Genomic DNA, 23,823 nt, shown 5'->3' on the forward strand with positions numbered 1-23,823 from the left:
GAGTGATGTCAATCTCTTATGTGTGGGTTGGGCTCATGCTCATTGGTGTTGTATCTCCTCGGTGATCCTCTCTCGAAAGACCTAATAGTGGTATCAGAGTCTGGTTCGTGTGGTGATCGGCTTAGGTGAGACCCTGTATCAAAAGTCTTTCTGACAATGTATTAGTTAAGTGTGTCCCGTTAAAAAAAATAGAGGTACAAAAAAGGGGTACTCGGTAGCAGGGGCAACTCAAGAGTTTGGAAGATCTAAAGCAAACTTAAAAAATAAGGTTTTTTCATTTAAAATTTACTTTCTAAGCTCTTTTTGATGTAAAATTTGTTTATTAAATTGTCATGATTAATTTTATTTAACATTTATTTTTTAATAGATAATCAGGCTAATTCGTCTCATCTTTCTTGGAATATTGTTACTTGGAACATTGTTAATCTTAAATAAGTTTTTATTATCTTTAATTTTGAGAGACTCTTTCAACTGAAACAACTGACACTGAAATTGTTAATATTATCCTAATCACTAACTATTTCTCTTTCTCTATTATTGTTTTCGTCTATAGCTATATTGTTATTATCTTGTTCATTTAAAGAGCTTCCGTATGTATTTTCTACTTCATTTTTCTTATCTATTTTTATAAATTTATTTATAACTCCTTTTTGTGATTAATTTTTTTAGTTGAACATATGATATAAAAATATATAAAAATATATAAAATAAATAGTTGCCTTATTCATTGTGTTTTAAAAAAAAAATTCTTTATAAAACAAAACCGTTTACTCTTTTGATTTTGAAAACTTCTCTTTTGACATTTTTGAAAGAAAAGCAAACAAACAAATTGAACCATATATTCCAGTACTAAACATCTGTAAAATATGTAATAAGGAAAATGTTATTCTGTTTTAGTAATCGAACCATATGCTCCCGTACTAATAGAGATATTTTTATTTTCTGAAAATCTCTTTGGAGTATCATGAGATAGTAGGTTTGTGGGGCTTATGTTATTCACTTTCACGAATCAGGAGTGATGTCTACACGTGAATGGGCACAGAACACGTGCAGAGGAATCCTTTATTACTGCCGATGAGGTAGGTGTGGCTGCTGATAGCAACGCCAATTAATACCTCAAAAAATGGTTCACTCTGTGCTCCTATTTCTGCTTCTCACTCTCACTGCTGTTTCTGCTCAGCAACATCAATATGATGACCCTTCTATCACAGCCACCATGGAGAAATTTTCTGGCTACACAATCAACGAACCTCACTCTTTCCAACTCACTTCACTCTCCGTTGATGCTCAAGCTCTGCAGAACCAGGTACTACTCCACTTACCCAACTGGGGTTTTCGCTTTTCGATTTTTGGTCTTTGTTTTTTTGGCAGTGATGATTGTTTATACTCTTATTAATACTGTCTTGTTCTTAGATTGACGAGCTTGCAGCTTTTTCTGACTCACCTGCTCCATCAGTGACCAGAGTCTTGTTCACTGACAAGGATGTTTTGGGTCGCAAGTACGTGAATCAAGTTCCATTTTTCTTTTTAATTTTATTACCATGGCTGGGCTGTATATTTTGGTTTGTGGTATCGTGGAAAAGAACCATGTTGATGTAACATTGCACAAGTGCAGAAAGGAGGTGCAAGTGTTTTTCTTTTTGTTGTTCTTCTAAGTTTACGTATGGATAAACAATTCAATCTTATGAAGATATGCCTTGAGCATAGTCTGCCATTATGGACTTTTTACTCGTCTTTTATTGTAGGTATGTAAAAACCCAGATGGAACTTGCTGGTTTATCTGTGAGAGAGGATGCTGTTGGGAACATATTTGGTCGTTGGTGAGTGTCTGATTGTTCTTCAAAATAAAATAACATCTAATCTCAAAATTTTTATTTTTATAATTTTCTCTCTGATATTTGACTGGGTCGTCAAGCACATGTGAACCTTCTATATCTTAGTAGCAGCATTCCTGTAATTTACTAACTACAGCACCGCCTTATCGCTTTATGCAGGGAGGGCCTCGAGCCTGAGCTTGCTGCAGTTGCAACAGGTTCGCACGTTGATGCCATACCATACTCTGGAAAGTATGATGGAGTTCTTGGTGTTTTAGGCGCCATTGAAGCCATCAGAGTCCTAAAAAGGTTTCATTTTATTTTATTTTCCTTATTATTTGTAGAACTTAATTGAATGTTCAGAATACAAAAGTGTTTAATTCCTGTCTATCAACACATTTAATTCCTAATGTATTTCCACTGTCCTGGTGTTCTGCATTAGCCTCTGCAGAAGTTAGTTCAAATAGATACTCATCTCTTTCAGTACAATAATTTTAAAGTTCAAACATTTTGGCCCTAGAGACATTGAATCAAGATAAAGCTAACTTGTATTTTCCATTTAATAAGTTACTACAGTCTTTATGACTTTAGTTTTCTGTGGTTTGATGAGTTGATGCTTGACCAGAACAGTATGAATGGATTTTTTGTGTTGTGGATGACTCCATGTTAACCAACATAAGCATGTCTGTAAACTATTTTACAAAAGACAGGAACAAGTTATGCTCTGGCAATTACCGAAATATCAACTCATACAACTGGAGAGAAATGAGATGTTCCACAGATAACTAATTCCTTGTATTTGCTTATATGCATGAAAGGTCCAAATTCCCGAGATGAGACTTATAATGTACAATCTTTGGTTATCCACTTTTTTTCGGAGTAGTGATGTTTGCGATATTGATTGTAAACCTTCACAGGGCTGGTTTTAAACCTAGAAGATCATTGGAAGTCATATCATTCACATCAGAAGAACCAACACGCTTTGGGATAGGTTGCTTGGGAAGGTCAGAAACTGCGTTTATGTATTGTCTTCGAATAGGATTCCTATTTGTGGTGATTTTTGTCAACAAATCCATAATTCGTTTTTATCCTCTGGTGTTGTCTCACTAACATGATAACCAAACTACATCCCATATTCTACTTCTAGCTTCATCATTTGTTACCTTTGTGCAGCCGCTTATTGGCCGGGAGTGAGGATCTTGCAAATGCTCTAAAGACAACAACTGACATTCAAAACATATCATTCCTAGATGCTGCAAGATCTGCTGGGTATGGGAAAAATGGAGACGACTTATCCAGTGTATTTTTAAAGAAAGGAACATATTCTGCTTTTATAGAACTGCACATAGAGCAAGGACCAATTCTGGAAGATGAAGGTACACATCTTGGAGCTAACATAACCTTGAAACAGCCATAGCTTCAATGATCAGACGTAATATGTTTCTTGACACAGGTATATCTATAGGCATAGTTACTGCCATTGCAGCTCCAGCAAGTCTAAAGGTTGAATTTGAAGGCAATGGGGGCCATGCAGGCGCCGTCCTTATGCCTAACAGGTGTGTTCCATCTTAAATTAGATATTACTCTGTGACATTACACCCTTATCCTTTTCTGTCATCGCAGTAACTTGAACTGAACATGCAGATATAATTTTTCTATAGTTTTCAGATTTTTTTATGTTGTTCAATATCTTTCCATGGTTTTTGAGAGACCAAATAGTAACATCTATCTTTTGAATCCATTAAATTTTCTAGTCCACTATTTTGATCTCTTTTGAAATTGAAACTTCTTAATGGACAAACTCTAATGCTTTATATATATATATCCTTTTGAGCAGAAATGATGCAGGTCTTGCTGCTTCTGAATTAGCCCTGGCTGTGGAGAGGCATGTGCTGGAATCTGGGTCAATTGATACCGTTGGCACTGTTGGTAAGTTATTATTGAAGTGCCTTAGTTAATCTAGAACTTACATTTAAACTAATCTCTCTTATTTTACAAGGAATCCTGGAACTGCATCCTGGAGCAATCAACAGCATCCCTAGCAAATCTCACCTAGAAATTGGTGTGTATTTATGGGACAACTTCAGTTGTACCTGCATTCTTGCAATGTTAAATTACATCTGATTTTACCATACTATAGTTGTTTACTTTTTCTTTCACTACGTATGGATAATTTCAGTTGCTAATTTATTATAATCATTCATACAAATATTTTGATTGTAATTATTCTGTATTGCCATAGACACAAGAGACATTGATGAGGAAAGAAGAAACAAAGTGGTGGAGAAAATTCATCAATCAGCAATTAAAATAACCAAAACCCGTGGTGTCAAGCTCTCTGACTTTCGTGTCATCAATCAGGATCCACCGGCTCTTTCTGATGAAGCTGTCATAAAGGCAGTTGAAATTACAACAAAAGAACTAAACTTGACAAGCAAATTGATGATCAGTAGAGCCTATCATGACTCATTGTTTATGGCCAGGTAATACTTGAGAGAGAGAGAGAAAGATGACAGTTTATTTTACTAGAGCAGATATTATTTTTGTATGAAGTGCCCCAAAATATCCATTATTAAAATTTTCAAATGTTGAAATGGCGTAGGACCTAACTAAGAAAAAGGTTGTTTTAAAGATTCCGTGATTTCCATGAACTGGGGGGTACTGCACTATTCTAATATTTCTTTCTCTTTATACAAGGACTAAACCTTGACCATAATGATAATCAGAATGGTGACTACATGGGAGGAAAGAAAAAATAAGGAGAAGAAAGTCTTGTTTTGAGCATGATAGTGAATGGATTGGATAAGTTATTTGGGCTCACAACTTTTCTCACAATTTTTACTTGCACATAAACTGTATATATTTTAATTTCATAGAATATTGGGATTCTTATTATGCTTGGAATCTTGTCATGTTTTTGGACTTGTTGGGGTGGTCTTAGTAGTAGCATTACACTGGTACTTGACCTAATTATGTCTATAATTTGGTGCTTAGTCTTTTTTTTTTTTTCTAGCTTCACTGCTTATTGTTCTAATCTAATTTCATACATTCAGAATAATATTATTGAGAGCCTCCCGTCTCTCTTTTCCTCCTATTGCCATGTACAAGTTTAATGCTTGCAAACATTCTGACAGCAGTTGAAAGATCTCCATTAGCATAATTTAATCCAATTATATTATGTTATAAGAACACAAAAAAGGGTTTGCTATTACATGAATTAAATATCTGCTGCTCATGTACGTCCATTATTTATTGCAGGCTGTCTCCGATGGGCATGATTTTCATTCCTTGTTACAAAGGTATTTACTTTTGTTATTGCGAACCACTTGCACTTTCAGCATTTCTTGTGCAATTCATAGCTAAAAGAAAGGGAACAAAATGTAGTTTGTGCTCCTCTTATAATTATTTTAAAGCACCAAGTAGAGCTCTAATCTTGTGTAAATAAACACCTAATGAATGAACTTAGAATTCAGAAACATATATAATTTTTTTCATGTTAAGTTAGACATGGCAAAAACACCCATATTCATAGCCTTTGATCCCCACCCCTATCCTACCATACCCAACTTTTGTCGGTCTCAAACTCAAACTTGACCTTATCTTGTTGCCATACATTCACATGCATCATTTCCAATTTGATGGAGCCAAGTAGGGATATGAAAAAAGAAATGTTTCTAAGAGCTTCATAAAGAAAAGAATTTGTCAATATTCTTTTTCTTGCTTTTGCAGGGTACAGCCACAAGCCTGAAGAGTTTGCCAGCATTCAAGATATGTCTAATGGTGTACAGGTATTGGCGCTCACCCTAGCTAAATTGTCCAGTCAGTTACATCTTCAGAAGTGAGTTCGTGTGAACTATCATTGTTCAACAAAAACGTAATTTACTTCTTTTAGACTCTTGACTGTTACAGCTTACTGATTAAATAATTTAAAACTTAATTCCCTCTTTATTCTATCAAGATGATGGGTTGAACAATTCAATATGAAAAGTGGGTTTGTAAACAGTTTTTACTGTTGTAAGATGATATTTGCCTGCTTGTGGAAGGACTCACAGCAGTGAATTTTACTTCACCAAACTGCTCAAAAGACAAAAAAAGAAACTACTGATATTGTAGAACCAAGTTGCATTGCATATACCTCAACCAGAATAGCCTTTTTAAATTTTAAATAATTGGACCACTTTGTGTGGAGACAAAAAACATCTTACTTTTCTCAATTGTCCATATTGCGTCTTAAAATCCCACCCGATTACAATAGTTAAAACAACTGGATTCAATAAATAAAAGTGGGAAAAATACATATTTTTAGTTTGGTAGTTGGAATAGCCCTTCATGGATCCTTTGAGTGAGAAAATGATATTGTGGGTTGTAAGATCTTCCTCAAGAAGAAGGAAGTTCGTAAAGTAAGGATGAATTTTAGTTTCGCTCATGCCTATGTTTATTGCTTAAACTATGGAGAGATTCAAAAGAACAAACCGCTCATTCTTCACTCTCAAATTATGAATCAAAACTCAATCTTGACGTGGGAAGGTTTGTACCTACTATTTTGTACTTCAATTGACTAAGATTGTGATTTATTTGACCTCTAAACCATTGTTTTTTAATGTACCCTTTATATTCTTAACTTACTACTGTTAAACTAATAATGACTTTTCAACAGACAAAACAGGGTAAAGCAATTTTAACTCACAAATGAACACTTGCTCATTATTTCTTTTGTTAAGTTTCTTGCCAGACGAATAAATGAATGCAAATTTTTTCGTGTGAAAATCTAGCTATTATTTCAACTAACATTGGTTGCTTTTTCAGTATCCATCATTTTCTACGTGATGGAGTTGTGTGTGAAGTGCATTATTAATATTTAAAGAATACAATGCACGCACTTCCCTAATGAAAAATCAATGCTAACCGAACAACAAACGTGCACTTCCCAGGAAAGCTTTGCTACTTTTTCATGCATATGCTTTGATTAAAGCTTCAAGCATTCGTTTGAAAAAAACCACAGCCACGAAATTCAAATTTTTGTCCGTTATTTGCACTAGATGTTAAAAAAAATTAATTTGCAATGATCCAGGACTAAAGACAATTCAAAAACTCTGGTTGAACTCAAATTCAAAGAGTAACGTCTTCAAGTTCAAAACTTGAATGAATTGATAAGAATTTAATAAATTATGGGAGGGTGTTGGGCATTTTTCGAGGGGTTAAGCAGGAATAATCATGGATAGGATCTAAGCAATGCATTAGATGGGATGTCTTTTCTCTAATTGCTTTTCTGCAAAGACATTACCATCATGATTAGTGATCCTCACTGGCAAAATTAATTAGTATTTTAAATCATCAGCCAGATCATAACTACTCCAATTTATTTATGATGGAGATGCAACGTTGAAATGATAGAAACCTGATTGAAGAAGTGTATACAAACAGCAGAAATCACTCTCTCTTTAAACTAGTTTTTGGAATTGAGTTTGATTTCAATATAAATTCTAAGATAGAAAATCAAACCATAGCTATAAATGTTTAGTCCTTTGAATTTCATATTTTTAAATTTTCCAAACTTTAGCACAAGGGTAATGTGTTGAAAATCTTATCCTTATGACTTGCTCTACAATAACTTGAATTTGCGTTTCTATGTAGTTTATCTAATTAGGCAATTTTATGTGATTTCTCTTGTTAGGTAAACTTTATTCCATTTTTAGTATTAAAAATCGGATATATCTACAAATTTAACCGTGAGAACAATCCTTAAGTGCAAATGATAACTAGATAGAACTCTTCTTATAGTGGCGATTCTAGGATTCATGACATCATTCTTTAGTAGAATATACTCATTTAGTAATGAATAAAACTTTGTAGTATGTATCCAAAAGGGAATCAGATCCTTTGCCACTCTTATACACGTTATGATGCAATTCTATATATAAGTGAGTTGTGCATGATGTTTATATGGAATTTAACCAATTTTTTTTTAGAAAAATAAAACTTATACTAGAGATTAACATTTTTATATACGAGGGGACCATCTGTTGATTGTTGACGAATTTTATCAAGCACCTGTCAAACGTGTCCTTCAACTTCCCAATTTATTGTTTGATTTATACTTCATCTATAATCCTAATCTTGATTTTAGTAATAAACCTAAACTCATTTTGTTGCCTTTGAAAAAAAAAATTTAAATCCTAAGGTTGTGTTCGGTTTTTAACTGGGTGATTCAACGTTGATTTAAAAAGTATTATTTTTATTTGGTTTTCGACCAGGTTTATTCTCTTTCAGTAAAAAAACAAAATTAAATAAAGGATCCACGTAAAATTAAGTTTAAAAAATTATTTTTTTCTAATTTCAGGTATTGAATAACGGTATTTCTATTATTCCAATAATTCTTAGATAAGTAAAAATGGTTGGGATAACAACACATCAAGTAGGTTGGATATTTTATTTTATCTTGAAAATTCAATTTGGAATGGGAAAACAGAAGAAGAAAAAATTTTCAAACTCAATTCTACAAAATTTCATTTAAATTCAAATTAAAGTTGTGAACTTTAATGTAGCATTCAGTAATTTTTGTAACTAATGACTTCGAAAAGGGTTATGCAAAAGTCTATGAATTATGAAGTTTTGTGGTAAAGAAATAGAAACGAAAAGACCCAAAACACCGAATGTACAGAAATATCCAATTGTAAAGACAAAAACGAGAGGGTGTTTGTCTATTTGATTAAACATTGCACTATCAATTATTATAAAGAGAAAGATAGGTGAAGACAAAAAGTATTTGGTAGAATATTTAAATTTGATTTAAGGGATTCGTTAATAATTTTATCCAGTGGCTTAAGAAAAGAATTATTCACAATACAATTGTTCCCCACAACAAAAGTGGATGAATCCAAATTCAAAATTGGAAAGGCGAAATTTAACACCGTTAAGAAACGGTGAGTGACCGACGAGGCTCATATAAACGCGCGACAACACAACATACACAGTACAGGACAAAACTCAGGCATAAACTCAAACTCAAAACACAACTCACCAATACAGTTGCATTATTTCTTTCCAGATCCAACTCATAATGTGAGTCATTCTGCTCTCTTTTTCCATTCCTATTCTTCAAAATGCACATTTTTTTCTATCTGAGATCCTCCTACTCCCTGTTTCTGTGTCTTCTTTATTTTATTTTATTGCTTACTTTAATGGGTTGTTCAATTATTTCTTTTATACTTTTCTGGGTCATTGACCCTTTGGGTTGATTTTCTTTTGAAATCGGGCTCTGTTTGGTTGATGGGAAAAAGATTTAAGTGAAGGTTTACTTACTTGTTGAGAAAATGTCTAATGTGGCTGAGGAAGAAGAAGGCAAATCTGTTTACATGTTGAATTTTGGAATTCGCTTTTTCTTTATTGGTTCTCTATTGCAAAGTATAGATAATTCAAAGTTTGAGTTTTTTCCCCTCTTTTTTGGGTTTTGGTTCTTTTCCTGGGAAGCATTTTGCACCCAAATCTTTGCATGTTTTGATCCAGTTTTGGAAAAATAATTTATCCATCGAGATTTAAACTATACCGTTTTTGCTGTAACTTCAAATATATACTATAAACGATCTTCACGTGTGATCTATGTTTATATTGAATTTGTCGGTGGACACCGTTTATGTAAGATATTCTCTTTATTGATTTTGGAGTTTGAGAAAACTCAATGTATTTTAATTTCTCTAAACCACAGCATGTTTTCCTTGGGATGATCTTCGTGGTTACACTTAAAAAGAAAATATTCTGTCCTATTCTTATTCTCCTTGCTTAACACCCATCTTTTTACTTGCACATATGATGTCTTGTTTATGATATACTTGAGTTGTTGATTTTTTAACTATTAGAGTCTTAATCATTGATTGAAGACACCCACCAACCAATTTGATGGCTTTCCTTTTGCATGCTTTAGTTTTTCTTGAGTGCTTTTAAGCCTGGAATTAGGTAAACAATTGATTCTATTCCATATGATTATGTTAAATAATGCACATATGCTTTCACACAAAAGAGACTTGTCATGCTCATTTCTTTAGTTTTAAAATAATCTTTTGCCCCCTGGTTTCACCTTTTGTAGTTGAACTCAACGATTAAGGATTTTAGAGAATATTCTCATCTCGCCTTGTGTTTATTAAATTTATAAGTACGTTTAGGCATATGTTAGTTGTAACAGTGAGTGTCAGAATGAATTGTGGTTGTAGTGAGGAGAAGATAGTTCTAATGAATGTTTCCAGGAGAGAACATAGTTTCAAGAATAGCATCTAGATATTCTCCTAATTATAGGTACAAATTCAGATGTGTAATTGTAGATAAGACTTTTTTATTTGATTGTTTTAGAGAGAAATTCCTCTGAAAGGGTTTAGTGCAAACCTTTTGTGGGTTAAATTTTCTTATCTTTCTATCCAAAATAGGTTCAGGGTTGACCCCAAATTTTTTGTGCCTTGGGGAAAACTGATAAATATTGTTCTTTGTGTATTTTATTTTGGTTGCAAAAACACCAATATTTCTCTCATAATAATTTAAAAAAAAAAATTGAATAGGAGTTAGAGCAGGACTATTGAATCTGTTTTGGCAGATTGCAAATAAGATTTAAACAATTTTAATTTCAGAAAACTTCTTTTAGTGGGTGCATCAATAATAGGAATATTTAATATTATTTTATAAGTTATGCATGCATTAGGGAAACAACTAAATGTCTTCAAAGAATTCAATATCATAAAACTTGATTTTGATTTAATTGTTAGAATCTCTCAAATGAACTTTAATTTTTCAAACTCAATTTCACCATCAACATCATGAGAATTATCATATTTTAGATGAAGATTTTAGATGTTTGTAATGTAATTTCAGGTATTGATCAGAGAATGAACTGAGTCTTTCAATACTAAACGAAATCCAAAAATATTATTATATGTATTATATTGCGCCCCTTCTCAATTAGGCATGTACTTATTTTTCTGTTATGTATGCCAATTGTAATAGAGAACTGTAAAACAAACTATCCTGATTATTTGTGACATTTCAGCCAACTCAATTTATTTAGTTTTCGCATTTCTTTGCTATAGAGCAATGGGAATAGAAGATACAGATATTTGTATCATCAAGGAGCCAGATCATGTCGTAGTATATTCGGATGGCATTCCCCATGATTCAGGTCATGAAGCTGGAGGTGACCATCACAATATTACAGAGTCTTATGAACAAATCAACGAGACAACTGAACATCATAGTTCAGAGGAAAGTGCAAAGGAGTATGAGGTGAAGGAATGCACCACAGAAGTTTCTGTTAAGGTCTCTGATGTCAATAATCTTAAAAAATGCGAGGAGAAGTTAACATCAGATTCTGAGGATGTTGTCAGTGAGAAAAGTTTTAAATCCCACAAAACAAGGGGTAAACACAAGCCACGGGACACTGTGAAGAATGGATCAAGACCTCCTGCTGGAAATACTGGAAATATTCATAGCAGGTGTACAGGTAGTGCCCAAATCAAGCCCACAATTCCACAGCCGTTTTCCTTAGCAACCGAGAAGCGTGCTTCAGTTGGAACTCGTCCTGCTTTTGAAGAAGACAACAAAGCCAATAATGAGAGAAAATCTTTAAATAAAAAAAGCGTGTTATCTCCCAATATGTTTAAACAGAATCAGGTATATGCTGATATGTTAAATTTATTTCCATCTTTAATCATTGTGATGTCTTTATTTATATTTGTGGAAAGTTTTAAAAATAAACCCTTCTATCACTGTGCTTTCTTAAGTATATCATCAGGGAAGAAAAACTTTTTAAGTTTATATATTATCTCTTGTATATTCATACAAAGTTCAGAACCAGAGAGCTTAAACTTTTGACGTCTAGCCCATTAAGAGGTTCTTCAGAATGGTAAAATAGTTATCTTATAAGGATTGCTGCAATTAAATGGAATTAAATTTGGTTTGACCGAGTCACTGATAAACTGTTTATGGTTAGCTTTTGTCTTGTTACTATTTATTCACAGTTAGTCTTAAATCTTTTATTTTCTCTGCTTCCACTTGCAGTTGAAATCTCCTTTAGTTTCAAGAAAGCCATTGCAACCTGATAACAAGAAGCATCCTGATGAGGATGATGCTTGCTCCGTAACTTCAATGTATCCTCTTAAAAATGTTTAAGTTGATAAGTATAAAATTCTCATGTCATGTTTTTTCTTATTCTGGCAATGGGTCTACTTGCTTTAGAATTTGAAATTTCTATTACTACTTGACCATGTAAAGAACCGGAACTTCTATGCGGTCAATCAAATCCAGGGCAACTGTTTCTTCTGCTCCTGTGTTTAGGTCCACTGAACGTGCAGAAAAAAGGAAGGAGGTAACAACCTGTGTATTAGTTAGCTTTGTTTGAATAGGTTTTCCTACCTCAAATTGATATGTGCATGGTCCCTTAAATAGTTTTATACAAAATTGGAGGAAAAGCACCAAGCAATGGAAGCTGAGAAGAATCAAAGTGAAGCAAGGACCAAGGTGCAACACTTTATCCTGTATATTCAAAACTTGGGAATACATCGCCATTTTGTTACTCCTTTCTTTAAGAACATAGTTTGTTTTCTCACTCCAATTCCTTCATCAATTTCTAAACATTTAAGGAAGAGATGGAGGAAGCTATTAAGCAGCTAAGGAAGAGTTTAACTTTTAAAGCAAGCCCTATGCCTAGCTTTTACCATGAGGGGCCTCCTCCCAAGGTTGAGCTGAAGAAGGTATGTACTGTTCTTGTACTTGTAATGGTATCATGTATGGGGCTCAGTTTAAAAACAACAATGTTGTGTTCATGTTAAGCTCTAGAACTAAATTTCAACAGTGACTGAAAAACTGCTCATTATAATTGTGAAAGATCTAATTACATAGACATATTTTCAACTTCTGTGCTTGACAAAAGTTGAGTATTATGTCTGGGTCAGCTACCAGCCACGCGAGCAAAATCTCCAAAGCTGGGCCGGCAAAAGAGCAACAATGGTGCAGTTAATTTATCTGAAGGGGCTAAGGAGAAAGGAGCTGGCATCAGGAGAAAGCATCAAACACTGAAGACCAACAACAATGATGTTAAGAGTGATGTGAATGACTTATGTGACCCAAAAAACAAGCTCAATCATATTGAAGAAATTGATATGGCCAAAGTAACTGGACAAGCAGACTTGGAGATTGGCAGCCAGTGAAATTTTCAGTGAGATTAGTTCCTCATTTTTCTAATTTATGTGTATCTGGGAACTGTGGTCTTGTTTCTCCCAACAAACATGTTTTTCCTTTAACTTATAAGGCACTTGCTGCTGTGTGCATTGCGTAAGTAGTAAAATGTTTATTTGTAATTTATTCAAATTATTTGTAAATTTAAATCCTGTTGCTCATAAGAGCAATTTCAGCATTTGTTTGTCTGCCTGAAGTCCAGGATCAGATTGTTTGAAGTCATCATTAAATAATGCTGTTCGATTAGCAGTAATTATGCTTCATTGTTGCCATTTCTTTTGCTACTTTTTCTCGCATTAGCAAAGCTGTTTTGGGGTTTTAGTAGAGTAGTGTACGAAAGATAAGATAGTGCCATAGCTATGATTTTCACCTCCAACTTTATGGGAGTATATGGACATCACCAGCAACATAAAGGAACCTTGTTTAAAATTAAGATGATCATCGGTTTAGATGAACAATTTCCTTTCTTTCAGTGACATCACTGACATTTGCATACTGTGGCCATAATGCCAGAGGAATAACGTGCAACTTTGCTGAAGGGTCAAGTGCTTTCTGCCTTTAGGTGGGACATTAATGTCTAGTCGTTAAAGGTAGAAAGCAGAAATAAAAATATTATGTCTATTGCTTGTATGGTTTTGTTTTTGCACGGCAAAAGAGAAACCCTTTTGAACAAAGCATACCCCATTTGTAAAAGCAGCACTTCTGGTCTAAGGGATGCTGCTTCCATATCGATGTAGTTTAGTTTGTGGAAGCATATTCTAAAACCTTGTTTCGTTGTAGGATTTTCTGATCAAGAATAGTTTTCTTGGGGGGTCAAACAAGATTTGTGTTTGATATTGGTACAATTATTGTACTGTTACAATGAGTAGAAGTGGTAAAATACAGAGTTTAAATTATTATTTTTTTAGTATGAATTAAGCACGAAAATTTATTTGCCTGATAGAGTTAAATCTAAATGATGAAATGTCTAAGTATCGTGTGACCAAAAGAATGTCTCAATAACAAACATTTTTTAACATTTTTTTTTTCAGTAGATCCTTTATACCATTAGTTTAAGAGCAGACAGTCTTAGAAAGAATTTAACGTTTTTGTCGCCTGCAATTGTGAAACTCCTTTAAATGATGCGAACCTAAAATGAAATTCGTTAGTGCTATATATAACTTACTTTAACAATTTCATTCTTTTTAATTAGTCATGTCATGTACAACACGATATATGCACAGTTTAGTTAACTTATATCTGATCTGCTTATAAGTTTATACCATTAAAATAAAAATTATCTGGCAAAAGAATTAATCTCAGGAGTGACACAGTTTCTAAACTTACAATTTATTATAATTTTTTTACTTTTAATTTTTTTTATAAGTTCTTCTTAAAGCTCACTTCATATTTTTATTAAAAAAAATAATTACTAAGCTGCTAATTCACCTATCTATATTAAGATGACGATACAAAAAACGAGTCATAATAATAACCGGCTTTAGATCTTTCCTATATAACCTCCACATGAGTCATTGACAAGACAAACTAAACCGAAAAAAAAAATTATATTTTATTTAGATAAAACTCTTTTATTTTATTTTGTTATTCCTTCCCTATATACTTAAATTCCTAAATTAGTTCTATTGCGTACGTTTAACATCAACTAATTGCTATAGTTTTTTAATAGTTTAGACAATAATTTATTTTTATATGAATTCTCAACCTTATGCTTACTTAGTTCATTTTGATTTTATATACTCATGGAGAGTAACAAATATGTAAAACATTCAAATAAGATTCTTTGTATAATTTTTTTCTTAAGATTTTTTATTACTTGACTAATTAGGGCCAATCATTATGTGAGGTGAACCAACAAAATTAGCTTATAATTCTTATGTAGGTCCATTTTTTTTTTTGACAAATGCGAGAAAGACCAAAACAAAACAAATTAACTTGCATTTTTGTCTGTAATCTACGTTATACACAATTTTAGTTTTTTGCAACTATTTTTTTGAAAAAACTAAAGTTTTCAAATAACCAATTATTTCTTTTAACTTTTATTATCTTAATAATTATTTTTAATAGTTTTTACTTAACATTTTAGTCTAATGATAATCTTAAGGCTTCAAATGTTAACATGGACATGTTATATATTTGTAAATAAAATATATAAAAATTTATTGGAGGAGAATTTCGTTAGTATTTTATTATGAGGATTTTCTTGAACTCACATTCAAAGATGTTATAGAGATACTAATGACTGTTAATGCGGTATATAAGCTTAAATATATGATAATATGAACATCATCTTTCTAAAAAAACATGTATACTTTGGCGAAATAATCCTCACAAAGATAATTTAGGACTGAACCTACATATAGCTCAAGACTCACTACTAGAGATGTTAATGGGACGAGCAGGGTACGAGTAGTAGTTCCCCGTATCCTATCCGCTGGATAACTATCTATTCCGTATTCGTATCCATATATGTCGGGCATCCGTTATCGGATACTTACATAATTTTTTACTATCCATAGATATCCACGGATACTCACGACTATTTACAAAAAAATATAAATAAATATTTAACAACATATTTTAATTGTAAATTCAAATAAAATACAATACATAACATTCATAAATTTTAAACAAAGTCCAAATAACTCATTTAATTAGTATTGAATGACAGTTTACAAAGAAATGGTTTTTTTTTTTAAACTAATTGATAAGAAAACAAATCATTCAAAATCAATATGTTAATATTTTAATCATGTTGTTTTTTACATTTTTTATTTAAATTAGAGTATAACGGGTACGAAAACTATGATACCTGTACCGCCCCGTTAAAATGCGGGTATTAAAAATACACGTACCCATTACCTGCGGATATCCATTTATAGTATCTATTTTATACTCGTTGTGAGTTTTATCCACGGATAGTTGTGGGTACGAATTTTTTTGATATCTACCTTTAAAGAGAAGTTAATATTAACTGGTTATAGGTCTATAAATAACTTTCTAGATTAAAAAAAAAAGGAAATTGAATATTTTAACTTTAAAGTCTCTTAATGTTTTTAATATAAACCAAAATAAATTGCAAATATAAACTAAAAAGGATGATTATATATAATTTTATTAAATTAAAATGTTTTTGTCAGCTCTTGAAAGATATATCATTTATTCATTTAGACAGTTGTGAATTATAGTTCTGAGTCTCTCAACCTAACCTTTGTATCCTGGGGTGTGATATTTCTAAGTCAAGGAATATAAGATGTCTATCCATATCCATGAATATCATGTGAATACTTCATTAGCTGGGTTTAACTACACTTCACATGACTAAATTATTGAGAACTCAAATCTCGAGTGATATTAAAAAGTGGTTTTATTACTTTATAAAATGAAATAAAAGTGTTAGAGAAAAGAATAGTCAAATTCCATTCAATGGAACAAAAATACACCAATCTAGTTCTTTTTTTTTTTTCACCGACACATACAAAAGGCTCTAGTTTAGAAGAAACACATAAAATATAACGATCAATTGTTTATATAAAATAAAATGGTTTTGATATTAGGCGATGAAGTATGGGGAAGTTTCTTTGATTGGCATTGTGAAGTGTTGTGTTAGATGTTCTGATTTGGTGTCCAGTCTACAATGATGAGTCCGCATAATCTCGGGTATCTACAAGAAAAGGATGGGTGAGAGTGAAAGAACTGAGAGAGTGACCCTTGTTTCATAACAAAGGGTTATTAGCATAACATTTGTAGGGTTGAGAAACTGAGAATGCACATTGCAGAGTATAATCTTAAGCCATGAAAATGTGAAGAAGAAGAAAGCAATTTGATGGTGTTTGAGGGTAGAGGGTCCATCGTCCTTCTCAAGTTCCATGACATGTTGCTATCGTCCTTTCACTCTTACTTTTTGCATGTGAGTTTTATTTCCTTTCATCTTCCCCCGCATCATCAGTTACTCATCTTGTTTCCTTCTCCCTGTTTTTATCGTTTGTTATTCTCCAATTTAACTGTCCCACTCCCAAGAGGACAAACACCTTCATGCTCAAAATATTTTATTCATTCTTTCTTTTTTCCACTGATTGCTTCTATCATTACATTCCCTTACTTCACAACTTTCCTCAGTTTCCTTCCAAATTCTTTCGTTCCTTCCATTCTTTGCTGGACCAGTTTTTGGGTGCTGCTGCAAGTGTGCCATTGCATAATCTCTAAACGTTAATAGTCAACGTAGTGTTTCTGCTTAACTTCTAGGTCAAACTCTCGGTTACATGCTCCTCATCCCTAATCAATTTTGGGATTGTTTCGGTCAATGTGATGATGCTTACTTTGCCTAACTGCATTTTTCTTTCCCTTTTTGCCCCATTAGGACCACACCATGTTTACAACTTGATGGAATTATAAGCTCCAAACATGTCAAGAAATTCAAATCCCAATATAGTATATTTGTGCACATATATCAAATACAGTACTCACGGCACCTACACTTTTTGCCCTCGCTTTTTCAGTAATTTTTATTTATTTTCCCTTCAAAACATGTTCTGTTTTACTGTCCACTGTCCACTTTTTTCCACTTGCCACTACCAATGCTTAAGATTACATAGGAGTGGCACTAACAGTATTTGTTTGTATGTAAAGCTTGGATTGACGCCATTGGGAGTGTCATTCATCAATGAAAGAAGCTATTCACTCTTCATTTGCCCCTTTTTCTAAGTGGAAAGCAAAAGAGAACCCCTTTAAACACTCATCTCAATACCATGATACACAATAATTTGTGTTCTATGCTTAAGTCACTCTGACAACATCAACCCCGTAAGCAAGAAAGAAACTATACGTCTTATTATTTATTTTACAATAATGCATAAAAAGAAAGCAATGACATAATTTAGAAAATGTACAAGTAATTGTACCTAAGTTTTTTGCAAGGAACAGTTTAAGGTAATCTTAAGTTTTTTGCAAGGAACAGTTTAAGGTAATCTGAACTTAGACGGAGCTATTAAGGTCAAATGAAACAGCAAGAGAGGGTTGTGTCGATGGTATTAAGTCTTCCAAGCAATAGGATTATACTGTTGCTAGCCACGTCTGTGATAAGACTTGGCGGTGTTGTTTGGTAAGAGATTGGCAAGGCAGGTAGGACTTAAAGGGAACTTTGCTACTCAGCCTTTAACAGATGCTAAAAGATCTGTTTACTTTTGCATCACTAATCCACCTTAACCTTTATTGATTTGAAACCATTTACCATCACAATAACCAAAATAGACCTCATTTAACTCCTTTTTTCATTTTCCAAGACATAATTAGTATGTTTGAATTTTCAAAGATATCTACGTCAGATGTATAACTTTGGCACTACTATACACATGGAATGAAGAATAACAACGAAAGTGAACAGTCATTTAGGTTGTTAGAACACCAAGAGGGAGGAACGTGAGTAGATATTAAAGCAGAAGGTAAGAAGTAAAAATCTTTTTTTTTCCAAAGGAGGTTATGTTATAGTACTTACATAGATCATTTGAGCTAAAAACCAGGGTAAGATATTGTATAATACACACTTAAAATCTGTGTGAAAAGCTTGACAAGATGGGGGAGCCATGGCATGTGGGACACACCGTTTTCTGACCCACACATTCCCCATCTTCACGTATATAAGGGCCCATGAAAAACAATGCATGGCCAAATCAAAATCAAACAGTCCTCACTGCTTCTGTCTCAAATCACACTTTCTCTCCCACAATTTTTTCCACACAGACGTATGAAGGAGTTGAGGGGAATGGTGTCTGGTTCGAGACCATTCATTCTGAAGCAAAGTTCATCCATTACCTTGAGAATGATCTCGGACCAGGCTTCATTCCCCCTAGCTCAAAGTATCTGCTGTCATCTTCTTATTAACAATCTAATTCATGCTCTTTTCCATGATCTAGCAACTAACCATTTAACATTCATTCTTTCGTCTCCAACAGAATTCAATTGCCTAGTAACGTGTAAGTTAAAATCTCTTTTCTCTAGTCTTTTTCATCGAAGTTCATGCGTTTCTTTCTTGAAATTTGCAGAAAAAATTACATGGATTATGACATAATCTGCTGGATACTCAAAGATTACCTCATTGGTTTCGTTTTAATTCTCTTTAAATTATGTTTGTGCATCATATTGGTCAAACATGAAATTACTATGTTTCGAATAGTCATTATAGTCCTTCTGTTTGTGTTTAGCTCTTAAATGCTAACCAATATCCAATCTGCTTTCATTACTATATATATTAATTGGGAAAATCAGAATGTGGTTAAATAAAACAAAACGGTGATCATTGAGTTTTGTTTGGAATTGGTATGTGAAACACGGTCCTGATTGCCGACCCTTGTGTTGTTTTCACCAAACTCGTTGAAAAACAGAGTTGTTGGTGTGAAATGAAGACTGAAAAGGGAAAATGCAATAGATATGTAAAAAAGTTGAGGCTTATCTTTTTAAAGTTGAATTTTTGTCGATTGGGTTTGCTTGTGGAGAGTTGCAAAGAATATAAGATTTAGAGCTTTCACTTTATTTGTTGCAAGGGTAGGGTTTTTAGAGTACCAAACTCATCAAAGTGAAGCTTTGAATTTTAGTCTTTTTTGAAGCTTAAGACTGCCATCATAACCATTGCCTTACTCTTAGCCCATTCCTAACTTTTAATGCCGTGTGGGTCATAGATTGTGCATGAAAACCTCATAATACCATATGGGTCAGACTACTATACATCATTCATCAAACCCTCATAATACCATATGGGTCCGTTCAACTTCATCTTATTCTCAACCCTAACGTAACCCTCTATGCTACAATCCTCACCCCACGTGAATTTCATTCATTCCACCTTTGCTCATACACTCATACTGCACAAATCTCTGCTACAGAGGATACCATTAAATTACCTCAAATAGTCATTCATCAGTAGTAGTACATCTTTTATACAGTAGAAACTATTGCGCAATCTTCATAATTTTCAAGCTTTAAAAAATAAACAAACAAAGAAAATGTAAGATAATATTTTTTATTATTTAATGAGTTTTAAAATAGTGAAATTAAAAAGTACTCTGAAATGACATTTATTCGTAAGAATCTTGTGTGTTTTGTCTGACAAACTACCAGAAAACTGCATTATGCAGCTATTTTTATTTTTATATATAAAATAATCAGACATGGTATGCAACTCAGATTTTTTTGCTATAATTAGTGTGTTCATTGAAGAGATACCTCGTATAACCATGATGAGTGTTATAAATAAATGTCTTTGACTTTGAGTAAGGTAATGTGAATGACATCACCTCATATATAGTACCCAGTGAAACCAAGGCACACCATAGTGGTCAAGGTTTTTGCACCACAATGGTGCACAATTTGTAAAGTAAATTATGAATGTGGGTAAATAATTTTTTTTTTAGTATTTGGATCATGTATACCATACAAATACTGTTTTGAATTTTTCTTTTAAATTTTTAACAGTAATTAATTTTTAATAATGACGGTTTCATTTATATATATATATATATATATATATATATATATATATATATATATATATATATATATATATATATATATATATATATATATATATATATATATATATATATATATATATATATATATATATATATATATATATATATATATATATATATATATATATATATATATATATATATATATATATATATATATATATACACACACGTTAATGCATTGAAGAAATCGTGCATAGCAGTTACTATTTCAGTTTTTATTTTCTTAAATTTATTTGAAAACGACTTCATAAAACGACAACTTCTATTTATTATTTACTGTAATTATAGGAAGTCTTTATGGCTGGGACAATTTTTTCTACCCTTAGAAAAAATAATAGTTGTTTATATATAAAAAAAAACACAAATACACCAAGACAACAAAACAGTTAATCTGTAGGTTAATTTCCATAAACAGTGTAATTTTAGTAATGATATATATAAGGTTTTTGTTGTAAAGTATTTAAAGATGATGTTGATGGGAAAAATAAAGAGGAGGTGAAATAGTAGATACGCAGAAGAAAAATGAAAGTGCAGGTTGGGTGCAATGATGATGAAGGAAATAAGATGAATATTGGCACACAAATAAGTGTAATTGGGATTTGAGAGAAGAGGAGTCAAAAGATAAGAGAGACACATTGAGTATGTGATCACAAACACAAAGATAAAGTTGATCCCTATGCTCGATAAAGCCCATTAACATACTAACATAAAGCATTCAACACAACTCTCCAACAACTTTCAAAACCTAACTTCAAACGACTCAAACACAGATTTTGTTGCCAATCACTGTCACACAACTTTTCCCACACTCCAAATCCTTCATTCACTATGTCACTGTTACCTTAATATTCATACCATCTTTATCTTCATATTTTTAATTGTTTCTTCTAATCTTCTATTTCAAATTGATTAAGTTACCTAATTACGGATGTTCAAAACAGTTTAACTTAATTAAATTAGAATTAAATATCTTCTCAGCAAATGTTGCGTGGAATGTTTAACATTAGATGCAAAAAGTTTCACCAGAAATATAACATTTATGTGACTTTGATCAGATGTAAACAAAATAAATATATATTTAGTTCAGGAACAAAATACACCTTTTACAATAATTTTAGATAAAAACATATTTAACTTTTGATTTACGATGCAAAATGAGATAAAAATTAATTTCATATTTTATTTTTAATTGATTTAAATTTATATATAAATTCGTTTATAAGAAATACACTGTCTCATTTTTGTGGTGGAAATCATATATAATAAAATAATGTAAATGGAAATCTTAATAAAGAAGAAATAAACTAATACAAAAGGTAAAATTTCCAGTTCAGTAAACAAAATGCCACCATTATACATTATGGGTGTAAATATTGATTGGACATATTCTTCAATTAAAACAAATTTTAGCGATCAAATTTTACAACTTGAATTTAATTAAGTTAATAAAAATTATATGAAAACTTACATGAAAAACCACTTCAAAAACAAATAATACACAATTATGTGAATAAATTTGTTTTTAAGTGTTTATAATAATTTGAATAGTGCATCAAATAATTATTTTAATTTAGTTTTTTAAAGATAAACTATAAACTAGTTTAATTCAGTTTTTTTTTAAATACGTTAATCATGTTAATCATAGTAGTGTCTTGTTTAATTTTGTATTTTTGTATCCCTCCTCCCATTAGGGATGACAATAGAATAGAGCGGGAACGGATTTCGCTATCCTATACACATCTCCATAAATAAAATTCATCCTTATCTTTATACCTAAACGCAATATATATCAAATTTTTGTCTCAGTCTCATTCCTATCGAGTAATATGTGCGTATCTACTTTCTTACTGCCTCAATATTAATTAACTACTTTTTATAAAATAATAAAAATTATGGTAAAGAAAACATAATATTATCAAATATTCAATATTAAAAAGAAGATATTTTTGTTTCTTCAATATAAAATATTTACAAATTATAATTGTATACATTTTAAATTTAAATACTAAATAAAATTTCATTTGACTCAAAACATTTATTAAATTTGCAAACGTTAATGTTACCTAGTTGATAAAATTTAAAAATATTTTTAAAAAGATATAAAAGGAAAACAAATATTTAAATTAAAAAATACATTAAATTTATTTTTTTTTTAATTTTTTAAATTCTAATGAAATCTATTTTTTTTACACTAATAAAAATTATAATACATCATTTTGATCAAAATCATTCCAAGAACAAAGATTAACTAAAAATAATTCAACGTTAACCTAGATCTTTCATCTTTTGAATTTCAATATATGTTAGATGGTGATAAAAAAAAATCATGAAAATTACACTAAATTATTACATTAAATCACTAGAATTGGCATAGAAAGTGAGAATGATGACATTCTCATATTAAAGTACAAAACTTTTTATGTTAGTTATTAATAAAATCGACATAAAAAATGGATGTAGTGACAATTTAATAACAAAGTAGAGGATTTTCTATGTTGGTTATACTTAGAACTAACATAACAAGTGGATGCAATATATTATTTTAAATTTAAAAAATAGATGTCATGTCAGTTCTAGGTTCTTCATTATAATGGACATAAGATATTTAGTTTTCATCTTCTCTTTCTCCACCTCATGCTACACTTAATTGTTTTGCTTGCACTATTATCCTCCCTCGTAGTGCTCTCCCTCTCGTTGGTGGCTCTCATCTTCTCCCACATGTTGCACTTGGTTGTCACTCTCGTCATCTCCCTCTCATTGGTGGGTACATCCGTTCTTGTAGAGGTTGATCTCGCGCTCTTGCTGGTGTCGCTCTCGCTCGTCTTTGTAGACCCTTAGTGTTCTAGCAATCGCCGACGCTGATGTAGGATTTGGGTATTTCCTATCTTGAAGGCATTCCATAGGTTTTAGTCTTCATCGCAGTGGTCTCGTTATTATCCTTCGTTGTTGTCTTCTACCTCTCCCTTGCTTTATTTCGCTTTTTCTAATTTCTAGTTATGAGATTTATGAGATTAGTTATATGATGTTAAGATATGTCAAATATTGTATTAGCCATAATTTAGGCATTATTATCTCTTTGAGCAAATCTGTGCACTCATTCCTTTAATAGATGAAGAATTATACCACTCTTGTATGTATATATATGATGGTACCCTATTCTTTGAAATAATACATCAGAATTATTCTTTAAATCTTTAAATAATACACCTAGAGGCATGACACTAGGTGTATGTGAACTTTTGTGGATTAAAAATGTGCTATCAGAT

At 31.9% G+C, this 23,823-nt stretch overlaps 2 protein-coding genes across 6 annotated transcripts; both read left to right on the forward strand.

The window, feature by feature from the left end:
- The first annotated feature begins 1,032 nt into the window (after positions 1-1,032).
- Positions 1,033-5,883, forward strand: LOC114192461 (ureidoglycolate hydrolase). Its single transcript, XM_028082194.1, has 12 exons — positions 1,033-1,306; positions 1,414-1,499; positions 1,746-1,820; positions 1,995-2,123; positions 2,732-2,818; positions 2,988-3,190; positions 3,268-3,370; positions 3,652-3,743; positions 3,814-3,876; positions 4,057-4,297; positions 5,073-5,113; positions 5,544-5,883. Exons 1-12 carry the CDS (start codon positions 1,124-1,126, stop codon positions 5,654-5,656), a joined length of 1,416 nt encoding a protein of 471 aa, XP_027937995.1. The 5' UTR covers positions 1,033-1,123; the 3' UTR covers positions 5,657-5,883.
- Positions 5,884-8,627: 2,744 nt separating this feature from the next.
- Positions 8,628-13,281, forward strand: LOC114191762 (protein WVD2-like 3). Of its 5 annotated transcripts, none has more exons than XM_028081140.1 (7): positions 8,628-8,876; positions 10,886-11,465; positions 11,853-11,941; positions 12,066-12,159; positions 12,240-12,311; positions 12,434-12,544; positions 12,746-13,281. In XM_028081140.1, exons 2-7 carry the CDS (start codon positions 10,890-10,892, stop codon positions 12,998-13,000), a joined length of 1,197 nt encoding a protein of 398 aa, XP_027936941.1. In that variant the 5' UTR covers positions 8,628-8,876; positions 10,886-10,889; the 3' UTR covers positions 13,001-13,281. The 5 variants fall into 5 exon arrangements, with proteins under 5 accessions (XP_027936941.1, XP_027936940.1, XP_027936943.1 ...); XM_028081139.1 differs by lacking the exon at positions 8,628-8,876 and adding an exon at positions 8,920-9,171; XM_028081142.1 differs by lacking the exon at positions 8,628-8,876 and adding an exon at positions 8,925-9,155.
- Positions 13,282-23,823: the final 10,542 nt, after the last annotated feature.

This window comes from Vigna unguiculata, chromosome 7 (genome assembly GCF_004118075.2).
Source record: "Vigna unguiculata cultivar IT97K-499-35 chromosome 7, ASM411807v1, whole genome shotgun sequence".
NCBI lineage: Eukaryota > Viridiplantae > Streptophyta > Magnoliopsida > Fabales > Fabaceae > Vigna > Vigna unguiculata.

Excerpts from the sequence above, each read along its gene's own strand:
- LOC114192461 (XM_028082194.1), top strand. The coding sequence starts at position 1,124 with ATGGTTCACTCTGTGCTCCTATTTCTGCTTCTCACTCTCACTGCTGTT. Across the intron at positions 2,819-2,987 it reads GGGATAGGTTGCTTGGGAAG|CCGCTTATTGGCCGGGAGTG; the intron begins GTCAGAAACTGC and ends ACCTTTGTGCAG. Across the intron at positions 3,744-3,813 it reads TGATACCGTTGGCACTGTTG|GAATCCTGGAACTGCATCCT; the intron begins GTAAGTTATTAT and ends TTATTTTACAAG.
- LOC114191762 (XM_028081138.1), top strand. The coding sequence starts at position 10,045 with ATGTTTCCAGGAGAGAACATAGTTTCAAGAATAGCATCTAGATATTCT. Across the intron at positions 11,466-11,852 it reads ATATGTTTAAACAGAATCAG|TTGAAATCTCCTTTAGTTTC; the intron begins GTATATGCTGAT and ends TTCCACTTGCAG. Across the intron at positions 12,312-12,433 it reads AAAGTGAAGCAAGGACCAAG|GAAGAGATGGAGGAAGCTAT; the intron begins GTGCAACACTTT and ends TAAACATTTAAG.